The 25,256-nt window shown below is 46.0% G+C and overlaps 1 protein-coding gene across 1 annotated transcript in view; it reads right to left on the bottom strand.

The window, feature by feature from the left end:
• Nucleotides 1-439: 439 nt before the first annotated feature.
• CDC40 (cell division cycle 40) overlaps nucleotides 440-25,256 on the bottom strand; it is a 222,364-nt gene continuing 197,547 nt past the window's right edge. The window contains exons 13-15 of the mRNA XM_063917128.1: nucleotides 19,310-19,386; nucleotides 3,912-4,056; nucleotides 440-1,227 (exon numbers count right to left, since the gene is read on the bottom strand). Of these exons, the coding sequence (XP_063773198.1) occupies nucleotides 1,050-1,227; nucleotides 3,912-4,056; nucleotides 19,310-19,386 (400 nt within the window). The 3' untranslated portion in view covers nucleotides 440-1,049. The remainder of the gene's footprint in view (nucleotides 1,228-3,911; nucleotides 4,057-19,309; nucleotides 19,387-25,256) is intronic.

The raw sequence follows: 25,256 nt of genomic DNA, 5'->3' as shown, positions 1-25,256 counted from the left end.
GTATCTGCAGATATAGCAGGCATCGGCTGTGCTGCAGGGCCAACGCAATATGTCTGAATGAAGATGTATTTCACAGATATATCTGCGTGAACAACTACTTTCACAATCATTGGGGCAGATGTATTAACCTGGAGACGGCATAAGGAAGTGATAAACCAGTGATATGTGCAAGGTGATAAACACACTAGCCAAACAGATCCTAACTGTTAATTTACATATCGGAGCTGATTGGCTGGTGCCTTTATCACCTTGCACATATCACTGGTTTATCACTAACTTTATGCGTTCTCCATGTTAATACATCTGCCCCAGGATGTGTACCCATCCGCCGATATGCAAATGATATATCACCCAGTGTGTACCCAGAATCACTCTCTATATAATCCATATGGAAGTGGTTTTAGAATGCTACATAACAAAATACACAACTGAAACAGTGTAAAATAGCAATTTAAAATTTTTATTTTGACTTATAAAAAAACAGTTTCTGTACACAGACGCTGCACTGCCCACATCTGGAGAGACTTTGTTACAGCTTAAATATACACACATCCATATGAAGAATAGACCAAAATATATGATCCGGTTGATGAAGGTACTTTGCCAACTGAACACAATACAAGTGGACACACAATACACAAGGTATTGAAAAGATTTGTTTTAGTCAATACATTGAAAATATACAGTGCCCAGTTTATTTTACACAATTGTGCTGAATATTTATAAAAAACAAAAAAGATCATAAATATACAATACTCAAAGACATCCCTAATACCCATAAGAACATAAATAGATGATTTGTGATACTTAATAGCATGGGCAGCTGTCTACATACCAGTGAATTCTGGGATGAAACATATGAAAAACACAATAGGTCCTCCTTAAAGATAAGTCCAACTCATTACTGTATGTGCTTTCAGTTGAATGGCAGTCTGATTGTTATAGGGATTCTCCTGGTGTAAGCTCCATTCATGAGAATGACCACAAAAGTTTATCCTTTAAATATAAATGTTTGTCTTTGTCCAGAACAGGCACTTGAGCTTCAGCTTTTAGTCCCACAGTTTGATGAGGCCATCCCATCCACAGGTGATCACTTTGGATGTTTCATGCGGATGCCACACGGCACCTATACACACTTTATCATGAGCCTTCAGCCTACTGTACAGTTTAGTAGTTTTCCAGTCCCAAATGTTCAACTTTCCATCAGCATCACCGGACACCACATAACTGCAAAATAAGAAAACAAACATCTAAACCAGACATGTCAAACTCCCGGCCCACAATGCATACTTTTGTGGGCCAAGTTTACTTTTATAAAAACAATGTAATTACTGTTAGCCTGTTTGCCATGATTGGAGCTTAGCTCTGATCTGGCAGCATTTACCGTTCTGCACATGCATGAGAAGATAGTGATAGAGATGGGGAAATGTCCACAGGGGGAGCTGCTGCACATGCCCAGCTGCCTTTGCAAAGCTCTTCCCCCTGCCGGATCCCTGAAGCTGTCACACCTTGTAGGTGTGTGTGCCTGACTGGCCTGTGTACACAGTTGCCCTACTTGCAGGAGGATTTCTTCTGGAATCTGGATAAAAAGACGTCTCTCAACGAACAAGGTAAATTGGAGTGGCCTGGCACAGTGCTTAGAGAATGAATAGACACAGGAAGCACAGGGGGGAGGATGGGGGGGGGGGGGGGGGGGGGGCGCTGCAGGGGACACAAGGAGCAAGTGGATACCAGGGGGTAAATTTACTAACATGGGAGTTCTATTTGAGATGGGATGTTGCAACCAATAGGCAACCAATCGGACTCCAGGTATTATCTTCTAGAAGGTGCTAGATAAATGAGAAGTAGAATCTGATTGGTTGCTATGGGCAACATCCCATCTTAAATAGAACTCCTATGTGTCTTAGTAAATTTACCCCCAGGTGGCATGTGGCTGGACTGGAGGGACACATTTTACTAGCTCACACTGATATGTATTATAGCGGAGAGGGGACCGCAGAGTGATATACGAGAGGGAATAATACAGCTCCCAGCTCACACAATTAAAGTTGTTTTCTTTCCTGATACTTGACATCTCTTTGATTATACTTTATTGTTGGTATTACTAATAAACCTTTCAAAATAGCATATGATTTTTTTTTTCTTGCGGCCCACACAAGAGGGATGCAGTTAATTTGCCGGCTGTCGGGATCCGGGCAGTCAGGATACAGACGCTGGAATCATGACAGCTGACAATGCCGACAGCCGGAATCCCGGTGAACAGGGGCTATTCACACTCGTGGGTGTCCACGACACCCATAGAGTGGCAATAGAACCTGGGGCGAGCGCAGCAAGCCCACAGCGTGGTGAGCCAACAAGGGGAATCTTTGCGCTCGCCACACTACCGGCAGACTGGCGGCTTGGATGCCGTTGTCGGTATACCGACGGCTGTCCGCCGGTAAATCATACTGATCCCACAGAAGACTTAGACCTTAATTGTTCAGCACAGTTGGGATTTTGAGTTTGACATACCTGATCTAAACCATGTGCAGTATAGGAAAAACTGTCTGTAAGGATAACGCCTTAAAATGCAGATCGTCATCACTTGCTGCCATTTGACAGTATGACTAACAAAAAGCAGCAGGGTTTCTCAGTGTAAACCATGAAAGGATAGGCCGAGGTCCTATTGTAAATATAAGGAGTTGTTGTGCACAGTAGAATGATTTTTAATAAGACAACAGGTTCCATAGACAGACACGCGCACGCACACCATCCCACAGACCATGGGTCTTCAACCTGCTGCCCTCCAGCTGATGTAGAACTACACATGGCCTGCCACAGTTTCGCTATTAAGGCATGCTAAAACAGAGGCAGGGTATGCTGGGATGTGTAGTTCCACAGCATCTGGAGGGCCCCAGGATGAAGACCCATGTCATAAACAAACACACAACTGCCTCCAGCCTCTACTTTCGCTCCCCCTGCATCCCCAAAAGCTCCCGATTGGCCTCCATAATACCTCCTCGACTCTGTCCCTCCGTGGCTGCCTGCCGCTGCGCAGTTGGCCGGGCCCTCGATCCACACTGATGCCACCCGGGCCCAATCTCAGTCCAGGCATGGGACTGAAGTTACAACCACCCCGCTTAATGGTGGGCCTGGCAATGCATATAATGCAAATACATTTGATTGAAGTGTAAATGCTGACTGCTTTTGTGCCTAGCCCACAAATACTGGACAGCTTTATTAATAAATTGATTTGAGTAACTTCAGTTTTATATAACACTGTTCTGAGGGGTACGTATGGGATCAGCAGCTGGAGGGCATGCTCGTCCTTGTAGTGCCATTTGGAGGATCTTGGGGTGCCTCTAGGCGAGTTAGCTCTCAATTTAGAAATATATAAATTTACGTACTATTATCATGTAGCAATTTACAATGGTAGGACCCAGAGTGTCATGTAGTGTTATGACCACCGTATAAGAGATCAACGCCGAGAAGTGGCTGATGGTTAAATTTGCAAATACACAGTATGTAACAGAGAGCTCTGCATTTCTACTATCGTACAGAATGTAAATCTCATTTAATGGTCCATTATAGTGTGCTGGGGGAATTTTGAGGTTTTTCTTGTCTAAATTAGCCTGTAATTGCCAGTTCTGTGTATCAGATTTATTTATATACTGCAATTTAATGTTCAGCTAGGACACACACCTCCCAACTCTAAATCTGCAGTGCAGCATGGTTTTGGATAGATGCAAATTTGCTCAGTTTCTTTTGAGAAATATTAGGAAAATTATCTAGTATTGTATATATACAGTGTATTGTTTCTAAAATTTAAAAATTAGTTCCTTGTGACCTATCAAAATATAATTAGTAATCTGTCAAGACCATTCTCTTCCCTATTATGTTCCATCACCCCTGATCTTACATATTATTCTCACCTCATGTCTGGTGAAAAGTCAACTTGACAAGCATAGCCCGCCACCATGTGACCCTTGAAAATCTTCTTTTTATTCAATCTGAATCGGTTTTGTGCGCCAAATATTAATATTTGGTTATCCATTGACTGACATGCCAACCATTTACCTGTGAATATGAAAAATACAGTTAAAGAATGTAAACATGCCAAGAAATAGGAGAGCAACCAAATATTTTTATAGTATCAGATGTCCCTATTCAGTTATCGGATGTCACCAATACACCACTACCTTGCTCCCTGGGTTGGAAGAGGAGAAGCAACGCAGAGATTCAGGGGAGGGATGAGAAAAGGTGCCTTTTCCCCATGCATTTTCATGAAATTCTACCTAACTCGCCATCAAAAGATGGCAAAAACTAAAAGCAACCACATCAGAAAATAAAAATCCTTTCCTGTGCTTCATACATTAAAACAAACAAAAACAAATGGTGATGTTTGGCAATATTTTACAATTTGAAGTTCCATGGCAGATATCGAATGCCAGTTTAGTACAGATTGTGAAAATTAAATTGGACTGAAAACCATGTGTAAAGTGGCATATTTTCGCTAATTTTTCTCAAAAATAGTCTTGATACATCTGACCCCATGACTCTTAGGCTGGGCACACATTAGGCCAGTGGTTCCCAAGTTGCGCGCCTCAGATCACTTGCAGGGGTACCCTGGGTTGGTGGTCCAGGATCAATTCAATTTATTTATTACCAATGTAATAGACAAAACCAGTGCTTGTGGCTGCAAATCATAAAATGTTGTCACAGGAGAAACAGAAGCAAATCCTGTCCCTCACCACATACCTGAACCAAATGGTGTGTACACATATTGAGATATTTTCTTACAATTTTGACTATATAGTCAAAATCGTAAGAAAAGTTAGTGCATCCTGATACGATGCCGATGCGCGGTCGGCATCGCAAGCCTAGATAGACTGTGCAGGCAAGTCAATTTTGAATATCTCGTTGAAAAGATAGTCAAAATTGACACTTAGCCAAAATCGCACATAGTCAGTATCGCAAGCACAGTCATTATGTGCTTGTACTGACCTAGTCCCTATCGCATAGGGTTAGCCCGAATCTCACAATATGTGCACACCTTTAGGATGATGTATAAAGACAGTTTACTTAATTGAATGAGGAGATTAATGGTAGACTTACCATGGTTAAATCTCTTTCTGCGAGGTACACTGGATTCCACAGGGAATACATTGGCGTGTAGAGTTGCATCTTGATCCGAGGCACCAACAGGCTAAAGCTTTGACTGTTCCCAGGATGCATTGCACCGCCTCCTCTATAACCCCACCTCCAGGCACTGGAGCTCAGTTTTGTTAACCAGTCCAATACAGTAGCAGGTAAAAGAGACGGTAGATGTTAGTCACATAGAACCACATTCTCACGACAGGAGAAGGGACTAGCGGCTAATGCCACACAAACCCAAAGAAGCTAAGTGCGTCAGGGTCTGCACCCTGAGGAGTCCAGTGTACCTCGCAGAAAGATTTAACCATGGTAAGTCTACCATAAATCTCCTTTTCTGCAGCGGAGTACAATGGGATTCCACAGGGAATACATTGGGGATGTCCTAAAGCAGTTCCTCAAGGGAGGGGACGCACTGTAGCGGGCACAAGAACCCGGCGTCCAAAGAAAGCATCCTAGTAGGCGGAAGTATCAAAGGCATAGAACCTGATGAACGTGTTCACTGAGGACCACGTAGTCGCCTTGCACAACTGTTCAGCGGACGCGCCTCGGCGGGCCACCCAAGAAGGTCCAACAGACCGAAAAGAATGGGCTTTAATAGCCGCAGGAGCTGGAAGACCAGCCTGTGCATAGGCTTGTGCAATCACCATTCTAATCCATCTGGCCAAGGTTTGCTTATTCGCAGGCCAGCTACGTTTGTGAAAACCTTGAAGTACAAAAAAACGTATCTGACCTGAGGGAGGCAGTCCTCTCCACATAAATACGGAGAGCCCGTACCATATCCAAAGACCGCTCTTTGGAGGACAAACCTGAAGAGATAAAGGCGGGAACCACAATCTCTTGGTTAAGATGAGAAGATGATCCCACCTTAGGTAGATAACCAGGGCGAGTTCGAAGAACTGCCCAATCCCAGTGAAAAATCAGAAAGGGTGAACGACAGGTCAAAGCGCCTAAGTCCGACACCACACCCTCCTAGCAGAGGCAACAGCCAGTAAAAACACGACCTTAAGCGTAAGACATTTAAGGTCCACTGACGCAAGAGGTTCAAATGGAGACTCTTGTAGGGCATTTTCGACAACAGACAGATCCTATGGAGCCAACGAAGGGACATAGGGAGGCTGAGTCCGTAAAACGCCCTGGGTGAAAGTATGAACGTCAGGAATAGACGCAATTTTCCTCTGAAACCACACCGACAAGGCAGATATATGAACCTTGAGGGAGGCCAGACGAAGGCCTAAATCTAGGCCTTGTTGCAGGAAAGCCAAAAGCCTAGAAGTTCTGAATGAATAGGCATCATAATTCTTAGAAGCACACCATGTGAAGTAAGAGTCCCTGTAATAAATCCGCGCAGAAGCCGGTTTGCGGGTCTTCAACATAATAATAAACTAGAAATTATCCCGCACCGGACTAAAATATAGAGATTAATTAGAAAAAAACCAACTAGTACAAAATAGACCCCAATGGATGGCTATCCGTTTTGTTGGAGGTGCTCCAGGAATAATGTAACAAGTGCACAGTTAATTGACGTATGTGGTAGGACCCACAGCTCACCGATAAAAGAAAATTCCTTTGTTTGGAGCACTCTTTTTTGGTAATATATATATGATAATGAAATGTTTGTTCAAAGTTAAAACGTAACTTTTATTTTTCAACATTAGACTATAAAATACATGGGGTAATATAATTCAAATAATATTTAAAGAATTCTCCTAGAAATATAATGTTGGACGTAAAATTCGTCCTTGTGGCAAAAATTTATCAAAAATCATATGTAATCATAAAACTTGAGCATATAATTCATACACAGCTCAAAAGACAGTCATCTGTCTAAGTTCTAGCAGGCGGCATACATAATACATTATAGGTCATCAGATCCTGTGGCTGAAGAAAATCTGCACATGAAACTAATATATCCTTCTAAATCCCAGCTCGAATAACAAAGATCTAATAATTATATCGGCATGACTCCTCTGTTGTATCTCCAATAAAAATATTATAAATTCAAGTAGTCAAACACATAATTAAATCCCCTTCAATATTGTAGGAGGGTTTGCTGCAAATAAAGCATTCACAGATATACAATATGGGTGGCTACCCAGCCATGTGGCTGAGCATTTTATACACAATGTAATTCAAAAATAACCATGACAGAGTATTCCATGGGCAAAGCAGTTCAAAGGTAACCATGTAACAACCTAAAAGTATGTATCTAAATGTTGGTGTCACAAGGTATCACACAAAAGGGTTACTAAGTGAGATCCCTGGAATGATTTGGTTGTTTATAATAAAAGTGACTGTTGTTATTGTGCAAAGGCGAACAACAAATTGCATAAGTCACACCAGATCCAGCAGAAATAACCTTTATGTGTAGTATATGGTCAAAATATAAATGCCCTATGAGTAGCCACTCAAAATCATAGAAAATTTACCATGACAGATATATGTCACTATGCGTCTTTAATGCATGCGGGATTGGAACCATGAACAAAAATTAATTTAAAAAAACACAGTGTAAAGAAAAAATAAGATTTTACTCACCGGTAAATCTATTTCTCGTAGTCCGTAGTGGATGCTGGGTACTCCGTAAGGACCATGGGGAATAGACGGGCTCCGCAGGAGACTGGGCACTCTTAAAAGAAAGATTAGGTACTACATCTGGTGTGCACTGGCTCCTCCCTCTATGCCCCTCCTCCAGACCTCAGTTAAGGAAACTGTGCCCGGAAGAGCTGACATAACTAGGAAAGGATTTGGAATCCAGGGTAAGACTCATACCAGCCACACCAATCACACTGTACAACTTGTGATAACTATACCCAGTTAACAGTATGAACAACAACTGAGCCTCATTGAACAGATGGCTCATAACAAAACCCTATAGTTAAGCAATAACTATATACATGTATTGCAGAAAGTCCGCACTTGGGACGGGCTCCCAGCATCCACTACGGACTACGAGAAATAGATTTACCGGTGAGTAAAATCTTATTTTCTCTGACGTCCTAGTGGATGCTGGGTACTCCGTAAGGACCATGGGGATTATACCAAAGCTCCCAAACGGGCGGGAGAGTGCGGATGACTCTGCAGCACCGAATGAGCAAACTCAAGGTCCTCCTCAGCCAGGGTATCAAACTTGTATTATTTTGCAAAAGTGTTTGATCCCGACCAAGTAGCAGCTCGGCAAAGTTGTAAAGCCGAGACCCCTCGGGCAGCCGCCCAAGAAGAGCCCACCTTCCTCGTGGAATGGGATTTTACTGATTTAGGATGCGGCAGTCCAGCCGCAGAATGAGCCTGCTGATTCGTGCTACAGATCCAGCGAGCAATAGTCTGCTTAGAAGCAGGAGCACCCAGCTTGTTGGGTGCATGCAGGATAAACAGTGAGTCGGTTTTCCTGACTCTAGCCGTCCTGGAAACATAGATTTTTAGGGCCCGGACTTCGTCCAGCAACTTGGAATCCTCCAAGTCCCGAGTAGCCGCAGGCACCACAATAGGTTGGTTTAAATGAAACGCTGATACCACCTTTGGGAGAAATTGGGGACGAGTCCTCAATTCTGCCCTGTCCATATGGAAAATCAGATAAGGGCTTTTACAGGACAAAGCCGCCAATTCTGACACACGCCTAGCTGAGGCCAAAGCCAACAGCATGACCACCTTCCACGTGAGATACTTCAAATCCACGGTCTGAAGTGGCTCAAACCAATGTGGTTTTAGGAAATTCAACACTACGTTGAGATCCCAAGGTGCCACCGGAGGCACAAAAGGGGGCTGAATACGCAGCACTCCCTTAACAAACGTCTGAACTTCAGGCAGTGAAGCCAGTTCTTTTTGAAAGAAAATAGACAGGGCTGAAATCTGGACTTTAATGGATCCCAATTTTAGGCCCATAGTCACTCCTGACTGTAGGAAGTGCAGAAATCGACCCAGCTGAAATTCCTCAATGGGGGCCTTCATGGCCTAACACCAAGCAACATATTTTCGCCATATGCGGTGATAATGTTTTGCTGTCACATCCTTCCTAGCCTTGATCAGCGTAGGAATGACTTCAACCGGAATGCCCTTTTCCATTAGGATCCGGCGTTCAACCGCCATGCCGTCAAACGCAGCCGCGGTAAGTCTTGGAACAGACAGGGCCCCTGCTGTAGCAGGTCCTGTCGGAGCGGCAGAGGCCAAGGGTCCTCTGAGATCATTTTTTGTAGTTCCGGGTACCAAGTTCTTCTTGGCCAATCCGGAACGATGAGTATAGTTCTTACTCCTCTCTTTCTTAGTATCCTCAGCACCTTTGGTATGAGAGGAAGAGGAGGGAACACATAAACCGACTGGTACACCCACGGTGTCACTAGAGCGTCCACAGCTATCGCCTGAGGGTCCCTTGACCTGGCGCAATATCTTTTTAGCTTTTTGTTGAGGCGGGACGCCATCATGTCCACCTGTGGCCTTTCCCAACGATTTACAATTAGCTGGAAGACTTCTGGATGAAGTCCCCACTCTCCCGGGTGGAGGTCGTGCCTGCTGAGGAAGTCTGCTTCCCAGTTGTCCACTCCCGGAATGAACACTGCTGACAGTGCTAGCACGTGATTCTCCGCCTATCGGAGAATCCTTGTGGCTTCTGCCATCGCCATCCTGCTTCTTGTGCCGCCCTGTCGGTTTACATGGGCGACAGCCGTGATGTTGTCTGACTGAATCAGCACTGGCTGGTTTTGAAGCAGGGGTTCTGCTTGACTTAGGGCATTGTAAATGGCCCTTAGTTCCAGAATATTTATGTGTAGGGAAGTCTCCTGACTCGACCATTGTCCTTGGAAGTTTCTTCCCTGAGTGACTGCCCCCCAACCTCGGAGGCTTGCATCCGTGGTCACCAGGACCCAGTCCTGAATGCCGAATCTGCGGCCCTCGAGAAGATGAGCACTCTGCAGCCACCACAGCAGAGACACCCTGGCCCTCGGGGACAGGGTGATCATCCGATGCATCTGAAGATGCGATCCGGACCACTTGTCTAACAGATCCCACTGAAAGATCCTTGCATGGAACCTGCCGAAGGGAATTGCTTCGTAAGAAGCTACCATCTTTCCCAGGACTCGCGTGCAGTGATGCACCGACACCTGTTTTGGTTTCAGGAGGTCTCTGACCAGAGAGGACAACTCCTTGGCCTTCTCCTCCGGGAGAAACACCTTCTTCTGTTCTGTGTCCAGAATCATGCCCAAGAACAGCAGACGCGTCGTAGGAACCAGCTGCGACTTTGGGATATTCAGAATCCAGCCGTGCTGTTGTAGCACTTCCTGAGATAGTGCTACTCCGACCAACAACTGCTCCTTGGACCTTGCCTTTATAAGGAGATCGTCCAAGTATGGGATAATTATAACTCCCTTCTTTCGAAGGAGTATCATCATTTCGGCCATTACTTTGGTAAGTACCCTCGGTGCCGTGGACAGACCAAACGGCAACGTCTGGAATTGGTAATGGCAGTCCTGTATCACAAACCTGAGGTACTCCTGGTGAGGTGGGTAAATGGGGACATGTAGGTAAGCATCCTTTATGTCCAGTGACACCATAAAATCCCCCTCTTCCAGGCTTGCAATAACCGCCCTGAGCGATTCCATTTTGAACTTGAACTTCCTTATATAAGTGTTCAAGGATTTCAAATTTAGAATGGGTCTTACCGAACCGTCTGGTTTCGGTACCACAAACATTGTGGAATAGTAACCCCGTCCCTGCTGAAGGAGGGGAACTTTGATTATCACCTGCTGAAGGTAAAGCTTGTGAATTGCAGCCAGTACTACCTCCCTTTCCATGGGAGTAGCTGGCAAGGCTGATTTGAGGTAACGGCGAGGGGGAGACGTCTCGAACTCCAGCTTGTATCCCTGAGATACCACTTGTAGCACCCAGAGATCCACCTGTGAGCGAACCCACTGGTCGCTGAAGTTCCGGAGACGGGCCCCCACCGCACCTGGCTCCACCTGTGGAGCCCCAGCGTCATGTGGTGGACTTAGTGGAAGCAGGGGAGGATTTTTGTTCCTGGGAACTGGCTGTCTGGTGCAGCTTTTTCCCTCTACCCCTGCCTCTGGGCAGAAAGGACGCGCCTCTGACCCGCTTGCCTTTCTGAGGCCGAAAGGACTGTACTTGATAATACGGTGCTTTCTTAGGCTGTGAGGGAACCTGAGGTAAAAAAGTCGACTTCCCAGCTGTTGCTGTGGATACGAGGTCCGAGAGACCGTCCCCAAACAATTCCTCACCCTTATAAGGCAAAACGTCCATGTGCCTTTTAGAATCTGCATCACCTGTCCACTGCCGAGTCCATAATACTCTCCTGGCAGAAATGGACATTGCATTAATTCTAGATGCCAGTCGGCAAATGTCCCTCTGTGCATCCCTCATATATAAGACTACGTCTTTAATATGCTCTATGGTTAGCAAAATAGTATCCCTGTCAAGGGAATCAATGTTATCTGACAGGGAATCAGACCAGGCTGCTGCAGCACTACACATCCATGCTGAAGCAATAGCAGGTCTCAGTATAGTACCTGAGTGTGTATACACAGACTTCAGGATAGCCTCCTGCTTTCTATCTGCAGGCTCCTTTAAGGCGGCCGTATCCTGAGACGGCAGTGCCACCTTTTTTGATAAGCGTGTGAGCGCCTTGTCCACCCTAGGGGATGTTTCCCAACGCAACCTGTCCGTTGGCGGGAAAGGGTACTTCATTAGTAACCGCTTAGAAATCACTAATTTCTTATCTGGGGAACACCACGCTTCTTCACACAATTCATTTAACTCATCAGATGGGGGTAAAAGTCACTGGCTGCTTTTTCTCCCCAAACATAATACCCTTTTTAGTGGTAACCGGGTTAATATCAGAAATGTGCAACACATTTTTCATTGCCGTAATCATGCATCGGATGGCCCTTGTGGATTGTACATTTGTCTCATCCTCGTCGACACTGGAGTCAGACTCCGTGTCGACATCTGTGTCTGCCATCTGAGGTTGCGGGCGTTTTTGAGCCCCTGATGGCCTCTGAGATGCCTGGGCAGGCGCGGGCTGAGATGCCGGCTGTCCCAAAGCTGCGTCATCGAACCTTTTATGCAAGGAGTTGACACTGTCGGTAAATACCTTCCACATATCCATCCACTCTGGTGTCGGCCCCGCAGGGGGCGACATCACACTTATCGGCACCTGCTCCGCCTCCACGTAAGCGTCCTCCTCAAACATGTCGACACAGCCGTACCGACACACCGCACACACACACAGGGAATGCTCTGACTGAGGACAGGACCCCACAAAGTCCTTTGGGGAGACAGAGAGGGAGTATGCCAGCACACACCAGAGCGCTATTTATAACAGAGGGATTTACACTAATACAAAGTGAAAATTCCCCCAATAGCTGCTTATATTACCTTTTGCGCCTAAATTTATGTGCCCCCCCTCTCTTTTTTACCCTTCTCGTAGTGAATACTGCAGGGGAGAGCCTGGGGAGCGTCCTTCCAGCGGAGCTGTGAAGAGAAAATGGCGCTGGCTGTGCTGAGGAAGATAGTCCCGCCCCTTCAGTGGCGGGCTTCTCCCGCTTTTTTAATAATATTTATGGCGGGGGATTAGGCACATATACAGTTAATAACTGTATTATGTGCATTTTGCCAACCAAGGTATACAAATTGCAGCCCAGGGCGCCCCCCCCCCCAGCGCCCTGCACCCACCAGTGACCGGAGCGTGTGGTGTGCTGTGGGAGCAATGGCGCACAGCTGCAGTGCTGTGCGCTACCTTATTGAAGACCGGAGTCTTCAGCCGCCGATTTTCTCCTGGAATGTTCCGTCTTCTGGCTCTGCAAGGGGGACGGCGGCGCGGCTCCGGGAACGGACGATCGAGGTCGGGCCCTGTGTTCGATCCCTCTGGAGCTAATGGTGTCCAGTAGCCTTAGAAGCACAAGCTAGCTGCAAGCAGGTAGGTTTGCTTCTCTCCCCTCAGTCCCTCGTAGCAGTGAGTCTGTTGCCAGCAGATCTCACTGAAAATAAAAAACCTAACAAATACTTTCTTTTTTAGTGAGCTCAGGAGAGCCCACTAAGTGCATCCAGCTCTGGCCGGGCACAGATTCTAACTGAGGTCTGGAGGAGGGGCATAGAGGGAGGAGCCAGTGCACACCAGATGTAGTACCTAATCTTTCTTTTAAGAGTGCCCAGTCTCCTGCGGAGCCCGTCTATTCCCCATGGTCCTTACTGAGTACCCAGCATCCACTAGGACGTCAGAGAAATAGAATTAGTGGACACTCTAGTTCACTAATCCCATCTGCTGTCTGACCTCATCTAAGAGCGGAGGACAGATGAGAGTGGAAACGTGAGCTGTGTCCAGAAAAATAAGAGATGGACAAAAAACCTAAATTCCTATCGTGGTGTTAGGTGGACCCTGATGCCAGACCGGCCTTGCAGGGTCCAAATGCGCCACTGGAAAAAGGGTAAATGTACATGTAGGAAAAAAAGGGGGAGAGAGAGAGGGGAAAAGAAGGATATAGAGCAAACCCAAATCAGCCTCAGTATTTTTGGCTGACTGAAATACCACATAAATTATGTGCACACAATTCGCTAATGGAACAATGAGGTATAATTGAAAAAAATAAGAGGGGGTTTAATTGTGTTCCCACAGCACGGTTTCTCTTAAATGGCAGTGTCACCTGAATATAGAATAGCAGATAAATGCTGATATTTACACATTGAGTAAGCCACTAATTATGGGGTGTGGGTAACTAAAATGTGAGCAATAAGAAAATTATTAAATCTTTGTTATTCGAGCTGGGATTTAGAAGGATATATTAGTTTCATGTGCAGATTTTCTTCAGCCACAGGATCTGATGACCTATAATGTATTATGTATGCCGCCTGCTAGAATTTAGACAGATGACTGTCTTTTGAGCTGTGTATGAATTATATGAATTATATGTATGAATTATATGCTCAAGTTTTATGATTACATATGATTTTTGATAAATTTTTGCCACAAGGACGAATTTTACGTCCAACATTATATTTCTAGGGGAATTCTTTAAATATTATTTGAATTATATTACCCCATGTATTTTATAGTCTAATGTTGAAAAATAAAAGTTACGTTTTAACTTTGAACAAACATTTCATCATCACATATATATTACCAAAAAAGAGTGCTCCAAACAAAGGAATTTTATTTTATCGGTGAGCTGTGGGTCCTACCACATACGTCGATTAACTGGGTCTTCAACATAGTTTGAATAACCGCCTCAGAGAATCCCTTGGCCCTCAGGAGTGAAGCTTCAAGAGCCACGCCGTCATAGCCAGTCTGGCCAGGTCCGGATAGACACAAGGGCCCTGAACGAAGAGATCTGGGTGTTGAGGAAGTAGAAGAGGACGCTCTATTGACAGACCCTGCAGGTCTGAGAACCAATGCCGTCTGGGCCACGCTGGAGCGACTAGAAGTAGTATTCCTCTTTCTTGCTTGAACTTCCGTAGTACCCTGGGCAGGAGTGACACTGGAGGAAACACGTATGGCAGCCGAAAGTTCCATGGAATGGCCAATGCATCCACGAACGCTGCTTGAGGATCCCTTGTCCTTGATCCGAAGACCGGAACCTTGTGATTGTGTAGAGACGCCATCAGGTCTACATCTGGTAGGCCCCACTTGTCCACTAGGAGTTGAAAGACTTCCGGATGAAGACTCCACTCCGCCCAGTGGAGGATTTTTGATACTTTCAGCATTGCCATGCGGCTTCGAGTGCCGCCTTGATGATTTATGTACACCACCATGGTGGCATTGGCTAATTGTACTTGAACAGGACTGTTCTGTACTAGAGGCAGGGCCAGTGGCCCGCAATTCCAGAATGTTTATCGGGAGGAGACACTCCTACCTGGTCCACCGACCCTGGAGAGAGTGTTGCTCCAACACCGCGCCCCAACCCCACAGACTGGCATCCGTTGTCAGGAGGACCCAGTTGGAGATCCAGAAGGGACGGCTCCTGCACAACTGTTGGTCCTGTAGCCACCAGCTCAGTGACAGACGAACCTCTGGAGTCAAGGAGATAATTTGAGACCTAATCCGATGAGGCAGGCCTTCCCACTTGGAAAGGATTAACCTCTGCAGAGGGCAGAAATGAAATTGAGCGCACTCTACCATGTCGAAAGCCGACACCATGAGGCCTAGTACTTGCATCGCCGAGTGTATCAACACTCTTGGGCAAGAGAGGAAATATCTGATCCTGTCCTGAAGTTTCAGGACTTTCACTGGAGACTAAAACAATCACTGGCTGTGTGTGTCCAGTAGTGCCCCCCAGGTGCACCATGCTCCGAGCAGGGACCAGCGAGGACTTTTTCCAGTTGAAGAGCCACCCGTGGGCTTGAAGGAATTGGACCGTCCGTTCCAGATGACTGAGGAGAACCTCTTGGGAGTTCGCCAGGATCAGCAAGTCGTCCAGATACGGCAGGATCCTGATTCCCTGACGGCGGCGTAGAGCAGTCATCACGGCCATGACCTTGGTGAAGATCCGAGGGGCCATGGCCAATCCAAAAGGCAGTGCCTGGAATTGATAATGTAGGTTGCTAATAGCAAACCGCAGATATTGCTGATGCGACATGGCAATAGGTATGTGCAGGTAAGTATCCTGTATGTCCATGGATACCATATAGTCTTCGGGTTCCATGGCCAGCACTATAGAGCGCAGAGTTTCCATACGGAATTTGGATACTCTCACAAACTTGTTCAATGATTTGAGGTTGAGTACAGGCCGGAAGGACCCATTTGGCTTCGGAACTAGAAACAGGGTCGAATAGTATCCCCAGCCCCCTCTGAGACAGAGGTACCGGCACTGCCACTCCTGTATCCAGGAGGGATCGCAATTCCAAGTGTAGAGTTTGTGCTTTTAACAGAGCCGCAGGGATAACCGTTGTGCAAAACTGGTGAGGGGGACGTCTCTTGAAAGAGATTACGTACCCGTGACAGACAACTTCCCGCACCCAGGCGTCCGAAGTGGTCTTTAACCAGGCGTGGGCGAACTGCAGAAGTCGGCCTCCCACCGTGGGGTCCCTCACGGGGGAGGCCCGCCCCGTCATGTGGCAGGCTTGTCTTGTTTGGAAGCAGGCTGATGGGCAGCCCAGGATTGTTTAGATTTAGGCTTAGTGGTTTTGGAAGCACGAGCCTTTCGCGGATATGCCTGACCCTTTGCTTTCCCTGGGGGTCGGAAAGAACGAAAGGTGGTACTCTTATCCTTCGGAGCAGAAGGATTAGTATTTGGGAGACACGCTGTCTTGGCAGTAGCCAAGTCAGTTACAATCTTGTTCAGATCATCCCCAAATAGGATGTCTCCCTTAAAAGGGAGCACCTCCAAGGTCTTTTTGGAGTCCAGGTCCACCTTCCAGGACCTCAACCACATAATTTGATGAGCCAGGATAGATGTAGTAGATGCCTTGGCCGCTATTACACATGCATCGGAGGCCGCCTACTGAATATAGTGGGAGGCTGTGGTAATATAAGACAGATATTGTCTGGCAGTGTCAGAAAAATCCTGAGGCAGCTCATCCTCAATTGCCTGAACCTATGCTTCAATTCCTTTCGCAGCCCAGGAGGCTGTCATAGCAGGTATATGTAATGCACCAGTAAGAGAGTAAATAGACTTCAGGCATCCCTCCACACGCTTATCCATCGGTTCCTTCAGTGAGGTGACAGGCAGAGTAGATGACACCACAAGACCGGCGACATGAGAGTCCACCGGTGGTGGAGTTTCCCTCTTGTTGCTCAACTCCGCAGGGATAGGATAACTAGCTAGCATCTTTTTAGACAGGGAAAATGTATTTCCTGGAGATGACCAGGATTCCTGACGTATGTCAATTAAGTGGTCAGAATGTGGTAAGACTACTTTAGCAACCTTCTGACGTTTAAACTTATCAGGTTTCTTAGACGCAGTAGTAGGCTCAATGTCATCATCTATTTGAAGAATTAGCTTAATAGCCTCCACTAGGTCAGGAACATCAACCTGGGGTGTAGATTCCTCATCAGAAGCAACTGTATCAGTGTCTGACAGATCTGTATATTCCCCATCCTCAATGGAAGAATTATCCAAAATATTTATGGATTGTGAGGAAGAAATAGCCCGTCTAGATGACCCCTTGGCCCCAGAGAGGCGTGGGGTAGACTTTTGTCTAACCAAGGACTGATTTAATTGTTGTAATTGGGTAGACAGTGTATCTGCTCAGGGCGGATTAACTACAGGGACAATATGTGGCTGCAATGGCACTGGAGGTCCCACAGGGGGCATAAGGCGTGTCACAAGTGTACTCAGCATACTTGAGAACGCTGCCCAAGGTGGGTCCTGATTGGCCACAGGTGCTGCAGGTTGACTGGGTGTATGGCACTCAGCGCCTGAGCCAGCAGCTAAAACTTCCCCCTCGGGTAACTCTGTGGTGTCAGTACTGCAGGATGCAGAAGCGTCCGCGGATTTCCCGCCCTGTGTGGCAGACATTATAAGGAATGTAGCCTTAGGGCGTAATAGTACAATATAGCCAGACAAATACAATACCTGCAAAAAAAAACCTATGTTATGTGACAGCAAACACAGGACACAAAACAGGATTTAAGCGGTATGAGGTGACTGAAACACACAGTAAAAATACCAAATTGTATATTCTGTGTAACACTAATATATATATATATATATATATATATATATATATATATATATATATATATATATATATATATATATATATATATATATATATATATATATATATATATATATATGGGACACTAACGCGCCTAGCCCCTCAGGGTACAGAATATAGTAATACCAATATGTGATACAGGAAAACGGAATCCCACACAACAGCTACAGGCACACTCAGTCACATGTACAATGCAGAGGTTATTACATATAAACAATAAAACTGCACTGGACTAGTAATTTATGTAGGAGTATAGATATAACAATGCACAGTAGATACTGGATGTATATCACAGTATACTTGTACTAAATATTCAGATAGCAGTACACTTGTTCTTAACTAACACTGTCTAAAATGACATGTAGAATACTAAAGTGCCTGTAAATGCACAGCGCTGATGAGACAGGCGGCTTTACAGAGGAGACAGAGCCCTGCAGTCCCGGAGATCAGCCCAGCTACTAGTGAAGATGGCGCCATAACCTCTGTCAGTGAGGGAGAGTGAAATGCAGCTCCAGTGTAGATGGCACCCGGAGCTGGGGGAGGGGCTACAGGTCAGCGCCTTATCCCCTATGCTGGTCCTCACCACCAGGTACTGTGGAGTCTATATCAAATGGATTTTTAGTAAATCTGACCTGTGCTCCCTTGCCTTGATGGATATAGTGGGGTCCCCGTGCAGTACAGTGTCCACGGCAGCGACCGGACCGTGATTAACCGTCTGGTCCCACCTGGGGGACCCTCTTACCTCCTCCCTGTTGTGCAGCCACGCGATCCTGGAGAGCGTCAGTGGTGGTGTGCCTGAAGACCGGTGCGCCTCCGCTGCAAGTACCCGGGAACCAGGCCGCGGGAGTATGCAGCGCTGCTGGGGAGGTGATGGAGCCGCAGCACAGAATGTCAGACTGACATAAATAGTGCTGCGGCCCTTGACGTATTCTTAAAAAGCTCTTTTCAGGGCTGCCTAGCTCAGCCCCATCTGTTAGTGGCCTGCACTGCAGGCAACAACTTACAAACTGAGCTCCAGTGCCTGGAGGCGGGGCTATAGAGGAAGCGGTGCAGTGCATCCTGGGAACAGTCAAAGCTTTAGCCTGTTGGTGCCTCGGATCAAGATCCAACTCTACACCCCGATGTATTCCCTGTGGAATCCCAGTGTACCCCGCTGCAGAAATATTTTTTTCGGAATATTTATTTCTCAATAAAGAAACTTTTAGCCTAGGGGTGCCATGAAAAAATTCTGATTCTCTAGGGCACAGTGATTCAAAAAAGTTTGGGACCACTGCATTTGGCGATATATCATGTATATGCTCATTTGCGAGTCCATGTGCATTGTCAGAGGGGTCGAGCCACTGGATGTGCTGCGTGCAGGCGAATGCAGGATGTATAGCTATATTGCGCGGTCCAACACCGGATAGTGCATTGTGTATGGTCGTGCACTTAATCAGTGTATCGGCCGTAATACACATTGTCCTGATGTTTACCCGACCTTAGTTTTAGGAGGGCATTACTTTTCCAAAGGCATGTCACTCACCATTAGGAGACAGGGTAACAGCAGGCATTGAATGCATACTTGGCTCTGCTATGTACTTGAAATCCACCGGAATATCCCTGCAAAATTATTGTTAATAGTCCGTCAAATGAATAGGGTTGGTGCATTCATTTAAAAGCATCATCCATGCATTAAAGATAATTGTTTTTAAGTCAATATTAAGATGGAAATTAGATGCAAAGACATTAAACATTTTTCAACAGTATTTTTAAAAGGACAATATTGTCAAGTTAGAATAAAAAAAGATCATGAATATGGTATATTTGGTAAGGTATTGTAGCAATGCGGAGAGTTCGAAACATTAACATATGATTATTGTTAATAATAGTAAAAATGTACTAAGTAAAAAAAAAAACCATACATATTGGCTACTCATCTCTCTTAAATTACCTACAAAATGAATACAGAATGCTACAAAAAGAATACAGAATGCTCTGAGTATTTTATTCCAGCTCAACCCATGAAAATTGGGACTGAACCCTTTCAATATATTCTATAAAATATGCTGGTACATTTGTTGCACTAACAAGAACTTTGGTTGCTTTCCATGAGAAAATCAAGCTATTTTTCCACTCTAAGGCTTCACTTAAACAGATGGTTTTGGTTGTAAATTTCTCAAACTTTATTTTGTTTGTAGCTGTCAGGGTTGCATATATTTGGATATGTAATTATAGTTGAGAAACCCGAAGCAATTTTGACAACTGCAAATTATTTTATATAGTAATTTAATTATGTTTTATTTTTCACATTTCGGATCACTTGTTCATTTCTCGTGCAAAAATGCTGAAGCTCAGTGAGGTTAGTTGGGGAGATTTGAGAAAAGCAAACTTAGCATACATTTTATCAAGAGATGTCACCGCATAAACAACGCGGTGACATCCGGTTTCCAGCCAGTTAGTAAAAAGTTGTCTGGTAAGAGCCGAGGGAGATGTAATAATTCCCGGCCAAGTGTGGTAGGTGGGCGGAATTATGTGCTTATGATGGACATCGTTTGGAGCTAGTCCGTTGATGAAAAGGGGCGGAGCCGATGACATCAATGGGGAAATAATATGTTTTTAGCTTTTTGGACTTGCAGATTTTCGGGTGTAGTATGGTATGCCGGCGGCCGGGCTCCCGGCGACCAGCATACCGGCGCCGAGAGCCTGACCGCCGGCATACCGACAGCGTGGAGAGCGCAAATGAGCCCCTTGCGGGCTCGCTGCGCTCGCCATGCTGCGGGCACGGTGGTGCGCTGCGCTATTTTATTCTCCCTCCAGGTGGGTCGTGGACCCCCACGAGGGAGAAAAAGTGTCGGTATGCCGGCTGTCGGGATTCCGGCGCCGGGATCCCGACAGTCGGCATACTGAAGACCACCCCTGATTTTCTATTATGCATTTAACCACAAAGACACTTATTTTTAAATACCCAATGTAAGGAAAGTATATCGTGTTGTTGATGTTTTACCTTTAATACATAAAGTATTTGGTTAATAATGGTTTAAATACCAGTTCCTGTGTAACTCCTCATCTCACTTAGAAAAAATAGGAATTTAATACCTACCGGTAATTCCTTTTCTCCTAGTCCATAGGGGATACTGGGGTGGTAAGAGTTACCGTGGGGTATACATGGGGTCCACTGGAGCCATGGCACTTTAAATTCTTCAGTGTGCTGGCTCCTCCCCTCTATGCCCCTCCTGCAGACTCAGTCTAGGAAAACTGTGCCCGAGGAGACAGACATACTTTGAGAGGAGGAAAACAGATAAGAAAAAAGTGGTGAGATACGAACCAGTACACAATGTAACAAGAGGATAGCAGCACTAACCACAACTTGAAACTAGGGACAGCAACAGCAGACCCAAACAGTAAACACACAAGAACATCTTTTGCAGGAAAAGTTGAAGCACAGAGGCAGGCGCCCAGTATCCCCTACGGACTAGGAGAAAAAAAATTACTGGTAGGTATTAAAGTAAGATTTTACTTACCGGTAAATCTATTTCTCGTAGTCCGTAGAGGATGCTGGGACTCCGTAAGGACCATGGGGATAGACGGGCTCCGCAGGAGATAGGGCACTTTAAGAAAACTTTGGATTCTGGGTGTGCACTGGCTCCTCCCTCTATGCCCCTCCTCCAGACCTCAGTTAGGGAAACTGTGCCCAGAGAAGATGGACAGTACGAGGAAGGATTTTTGTAAATCTAAGGGCGAGATCCATACCAGCCACACCAATCACACCGTATAACTTGTGATAAACTACCCAGTTAACACTATGAACAACAACATAGCCTCGGTTCAACCGATAAACCATAACATAACCCTTATGTAAGCAATAACTATATACAAGTCTTGCAGAAGAAGTCCGCACTTGGGACGGGCGCCCAGCATCCTCTACGGACTACGAGAAATAGATTTACCAGTAAGTAAAATCTTACTTTCTCTAACGTCCTTGAGGATGCTGGGACTCCGTAAGGACCATGGGGATTATACCAAAGCTCCCAAACGGGCGGGAGAGTGCGGATGACTCTGCAGCACCGAATTGAGCAAACAGGAGGTCCTCCTCAGCCAGGGTATAAAACTTACAGAACTTTGCAAAGGTATTTGACCCCGACCAAGTAGCAGCTCGGCACAGCTGTAGTGCCGAAACCCTCGGGCAGCCGCCCAAGAAGAGCCCACCTTCCTAGTGGAATGGGCCTAAACCGATTTAGGTAACGGCAATCCTGCCGTAGAATGCGCCAGCTGAATCGTGTTACAGATCCAGCGAGCAATAGTCTGCTTTGAAGCAGGGCCGCCAACCTTGTTGGCTGTATACAGGACAAACAGTGCTTCTGTTTTGCAGATCCTAGCCGTTCTGGCCACGTAAATTTTCAAAGCCCTGACCACATCAAGGGACTTGGAATCCTCCAAGTCACGCGTAGCCACAGCCACGACAATAGGTTGGTTCATATGAAAGGATGAGACCACCTTTGGCAGGAATTGAGGACGGGTCCGCAATTTCGCTCTATCCATATGGACAATCAGATAGGGCTTTTAGTGATAAAAGCCTCCAATTCCGAAATTCGCCTAGCCGAAGCCAAGGCAAACAACATGACCACCTTCCAGGTGAAATATTTCAACACCTCTGACTTAAGTGGTTCAAACCAATGTGACTTAAGGAAACGTAACACCATGTTAAGGTCCCAAGGCGCCACCGGCGGTACAAAAGGAGGCTAAAAATGCAGTACTCCCTACACAAACGTTTGTACTTCAGGAAGAGAAGCCAATTCTTTTTGGAAGAAAATGGATAAGGCCGAAATTTGAACCTTTATCGATCCTAATTTCAGGCCCAAGTTCACTCCAGTTTGAAGGAAGTGAAGCAGATGGCCCAAAAGGAATTCCTCTGTAGGAGCATTCCTAGCCTCACATCAGGAAACATATTTTCGCCATATTCGGTGATAATGTTTCAATGTCACTTCCTTCCTAGCCTTAATTAGGGTAGGAATAACCTCCTCCGGAATACCCATTACCGCTAGGATCCTGCGCTGAACCGCCATGCCGTCAAACGCAGCCGCGGTAAGTCTTGGAACAGACAGGGCCCCTGCTGCATCAGGTCCTGTCTTAGAGGAAGAGGCCACGGATTATCTGTGAGCATTTCCTGCAGATCTGGATACCAGGTCCTCCGTGTCCAATCTGGAACAATGAGAATTGGTCTCACTCCTCTTTTTCTTCTTATCCTCAACATCATGTGTATGAGAGGAAGAGGAGTAAACACAGAGACCGACCGGAACACCCACGGTGTCACTAGGGCGTCCACAGCTTACTGCCTGAGGGTCTCCTGACCTGGCGCAATAACTCTGCGGCTTTGTGTTGAGGCGGGACGCCATCATGTCTATCAGTGGCAGTCTCCACCGAATTGCAATCTCTGCTAAGACTTCCTGATGAAGTCCCCACTCTCCAGGACGTAGGTCGTGTCCGCTGAGGAAGTCTGCTTCCCAGTCGTCCACTCCCGGAATGAACACTGCTGACAGTGCGCTTACATGATTCTCCGCCCAGCGAAGAATTCTGGTGGCTTCCGCCATCGCCACTCTGCTCCTTGTGCCGCCTTGGCGGTTTACATGAGCTACTGCGGTGACGTTGTCTGACTGGATCAGAACCGGTTGGTCTTGGTTCCAAGAAGTGAAGACAAGTCTCTTGACATGACCAAAGACCTTGGACATTTTATTTTTCCCTGTGTGACTGCTCCCCAACCTCGGAGGCTCGCGTCGTGGTCACCAGGATCCAGTCCTGAATGCCGAACCTGCGGCCCTATAGAAGGTGAGCACCCTGCAGCCACCACAGGAGAGATACACTGGCCCTGGGGGAGAGGGTGATCAACTGATAAATCTGTAGATGTGACCCGGACCACTTGTCCAGTAGGTCCCATTTGAAAGACCTTGCATGGAACCTGCCGAAGGGAATGATTTTCCCCGGACTCGGGTGCAGTGATGCCGACACCTGTCTTGGTTTCAATAAGTTCCTGACCAGAGTCATGAGTTCCTGGGCCCTCTCTAATTGAAGGTAAACCCCTTTCTGGTCCGTATCCAGAATCATACCCAAGAAGGGCAGACTAGTCATAGGAACCAACTGTGACTTCGGGATATTGAGAAACTAGCCGTGTTGCTGTGACACCTTCAGCGAAAGTGACACGCTGTTCAACAACTGCTCTTTTGATCTCGCCTTATAGGAGATCGTCCAAGCATGGGATAACTGTGACTCCTTGCTTGCGTAGGAGCACTATCATTTCCGCCAATTACCCTAAAATTGGTAATGACAATACTGTACCGCAATTCTCAGGTACGCCTGATGGGGTGGATAAATGGGAACATGAAGGTATGCAGCCTTTATGTCTAGATACACCATCAAATCCCCCCTTTCCAGGCTGGCCATGATCGCTCTGAGCGATTCCACTTTAAATTTGAACCTTTTCCAGTATAGGTTCAGAGGTTTTAATTTTAAATAGGTCTGACCAAACCGTACGTATTCGGGACTACAGCCAAGGTTGAGTAATAGCCCCCTCCTTGTTGCAGGAAGAGAACCTTGAGCACCACCTGTTGGAGATACAATGTGTGAATTGTATTTAATATAACCCCCCTTCTAGGGGAGAAGCCGGTAGGTCCGATAAGGAAAACCGGCGAGGAGGCACCTTTCGAATTCCTTTGTAACCCTGAGAACAATTTTTATTGCCCCGGGATCCACCTGTGAGTGAACTCAGATGTGGCTGAAGAGTCGAAGACGTGCTCCCCCTGGGACGGACTCCCTTAGCGGAGCTCCCGCATCCTGCGGTGGATGTAGTAGAGGCCGGGGAGGACTTCTGTTCCTGGGAACTAGCTGTGCCCCGTGCCCTTACCTCTGGTAAGAAAGGACGCTCCTCATACTTTCTTGTTATCCTGCGACCAAAAGGACTGCATTTGATAATGTCGTGCTTTCTTAGTCTGTGAGGGAATATAAGGCAAAAGATCAGAATTACCAGCTATAGCTGTGGAGACTAGGTCCGAGAGCCCTTCTCCACACAATTCCTCAGCCTTGTGAGGTAAACCCTCCATATGACTCTTTTAGTCGGCATCACCTGTCCATTGCATGTTCCACAGGACAAGTCTAGCAGAAATCGACATAGCGGTGACTCTAGAACCCAGTAGACTAACGTCTCTTTGGTCATGTCTTTTATATATATATATATATATATATATATATATATATATATATATATATATATATATATATATATATATATATATATATGACAACATCTTTTACATATATATATATATATATATATATATATATATACATACATACATACATACATACACACACACACTAGGGACAATATCATGGCATCCTTATCTAGGGTTTCAACCTCCGCTGATAAGGTATCTGACTACGCTGCTACAGCGCTATAAACCCATGCCGACACAATCGCCGGTCTGAGTAGTGTACCAGAA

Source organism: Pseudophryne corroboree, chromosome 4 (genome assembly GCF_028390025.1).
Source record: "Pseudophryne corroboree isolate aPseCor3 chromosome 4, aPseCor3.hap2, whole genome shotgun sequence".
Lineage (NCBI taxonomy): Eukaryota > Metazoa > Chordata > Amphibia > Anura > Myobatrachidae > Pseudophryne > Pseudophryne corroboree.
The sequence above is the reverse complement of the archived record's forward strand: the minus strand, read 5'-3'. Positions and strand labels throughout refer to the sequence as shown.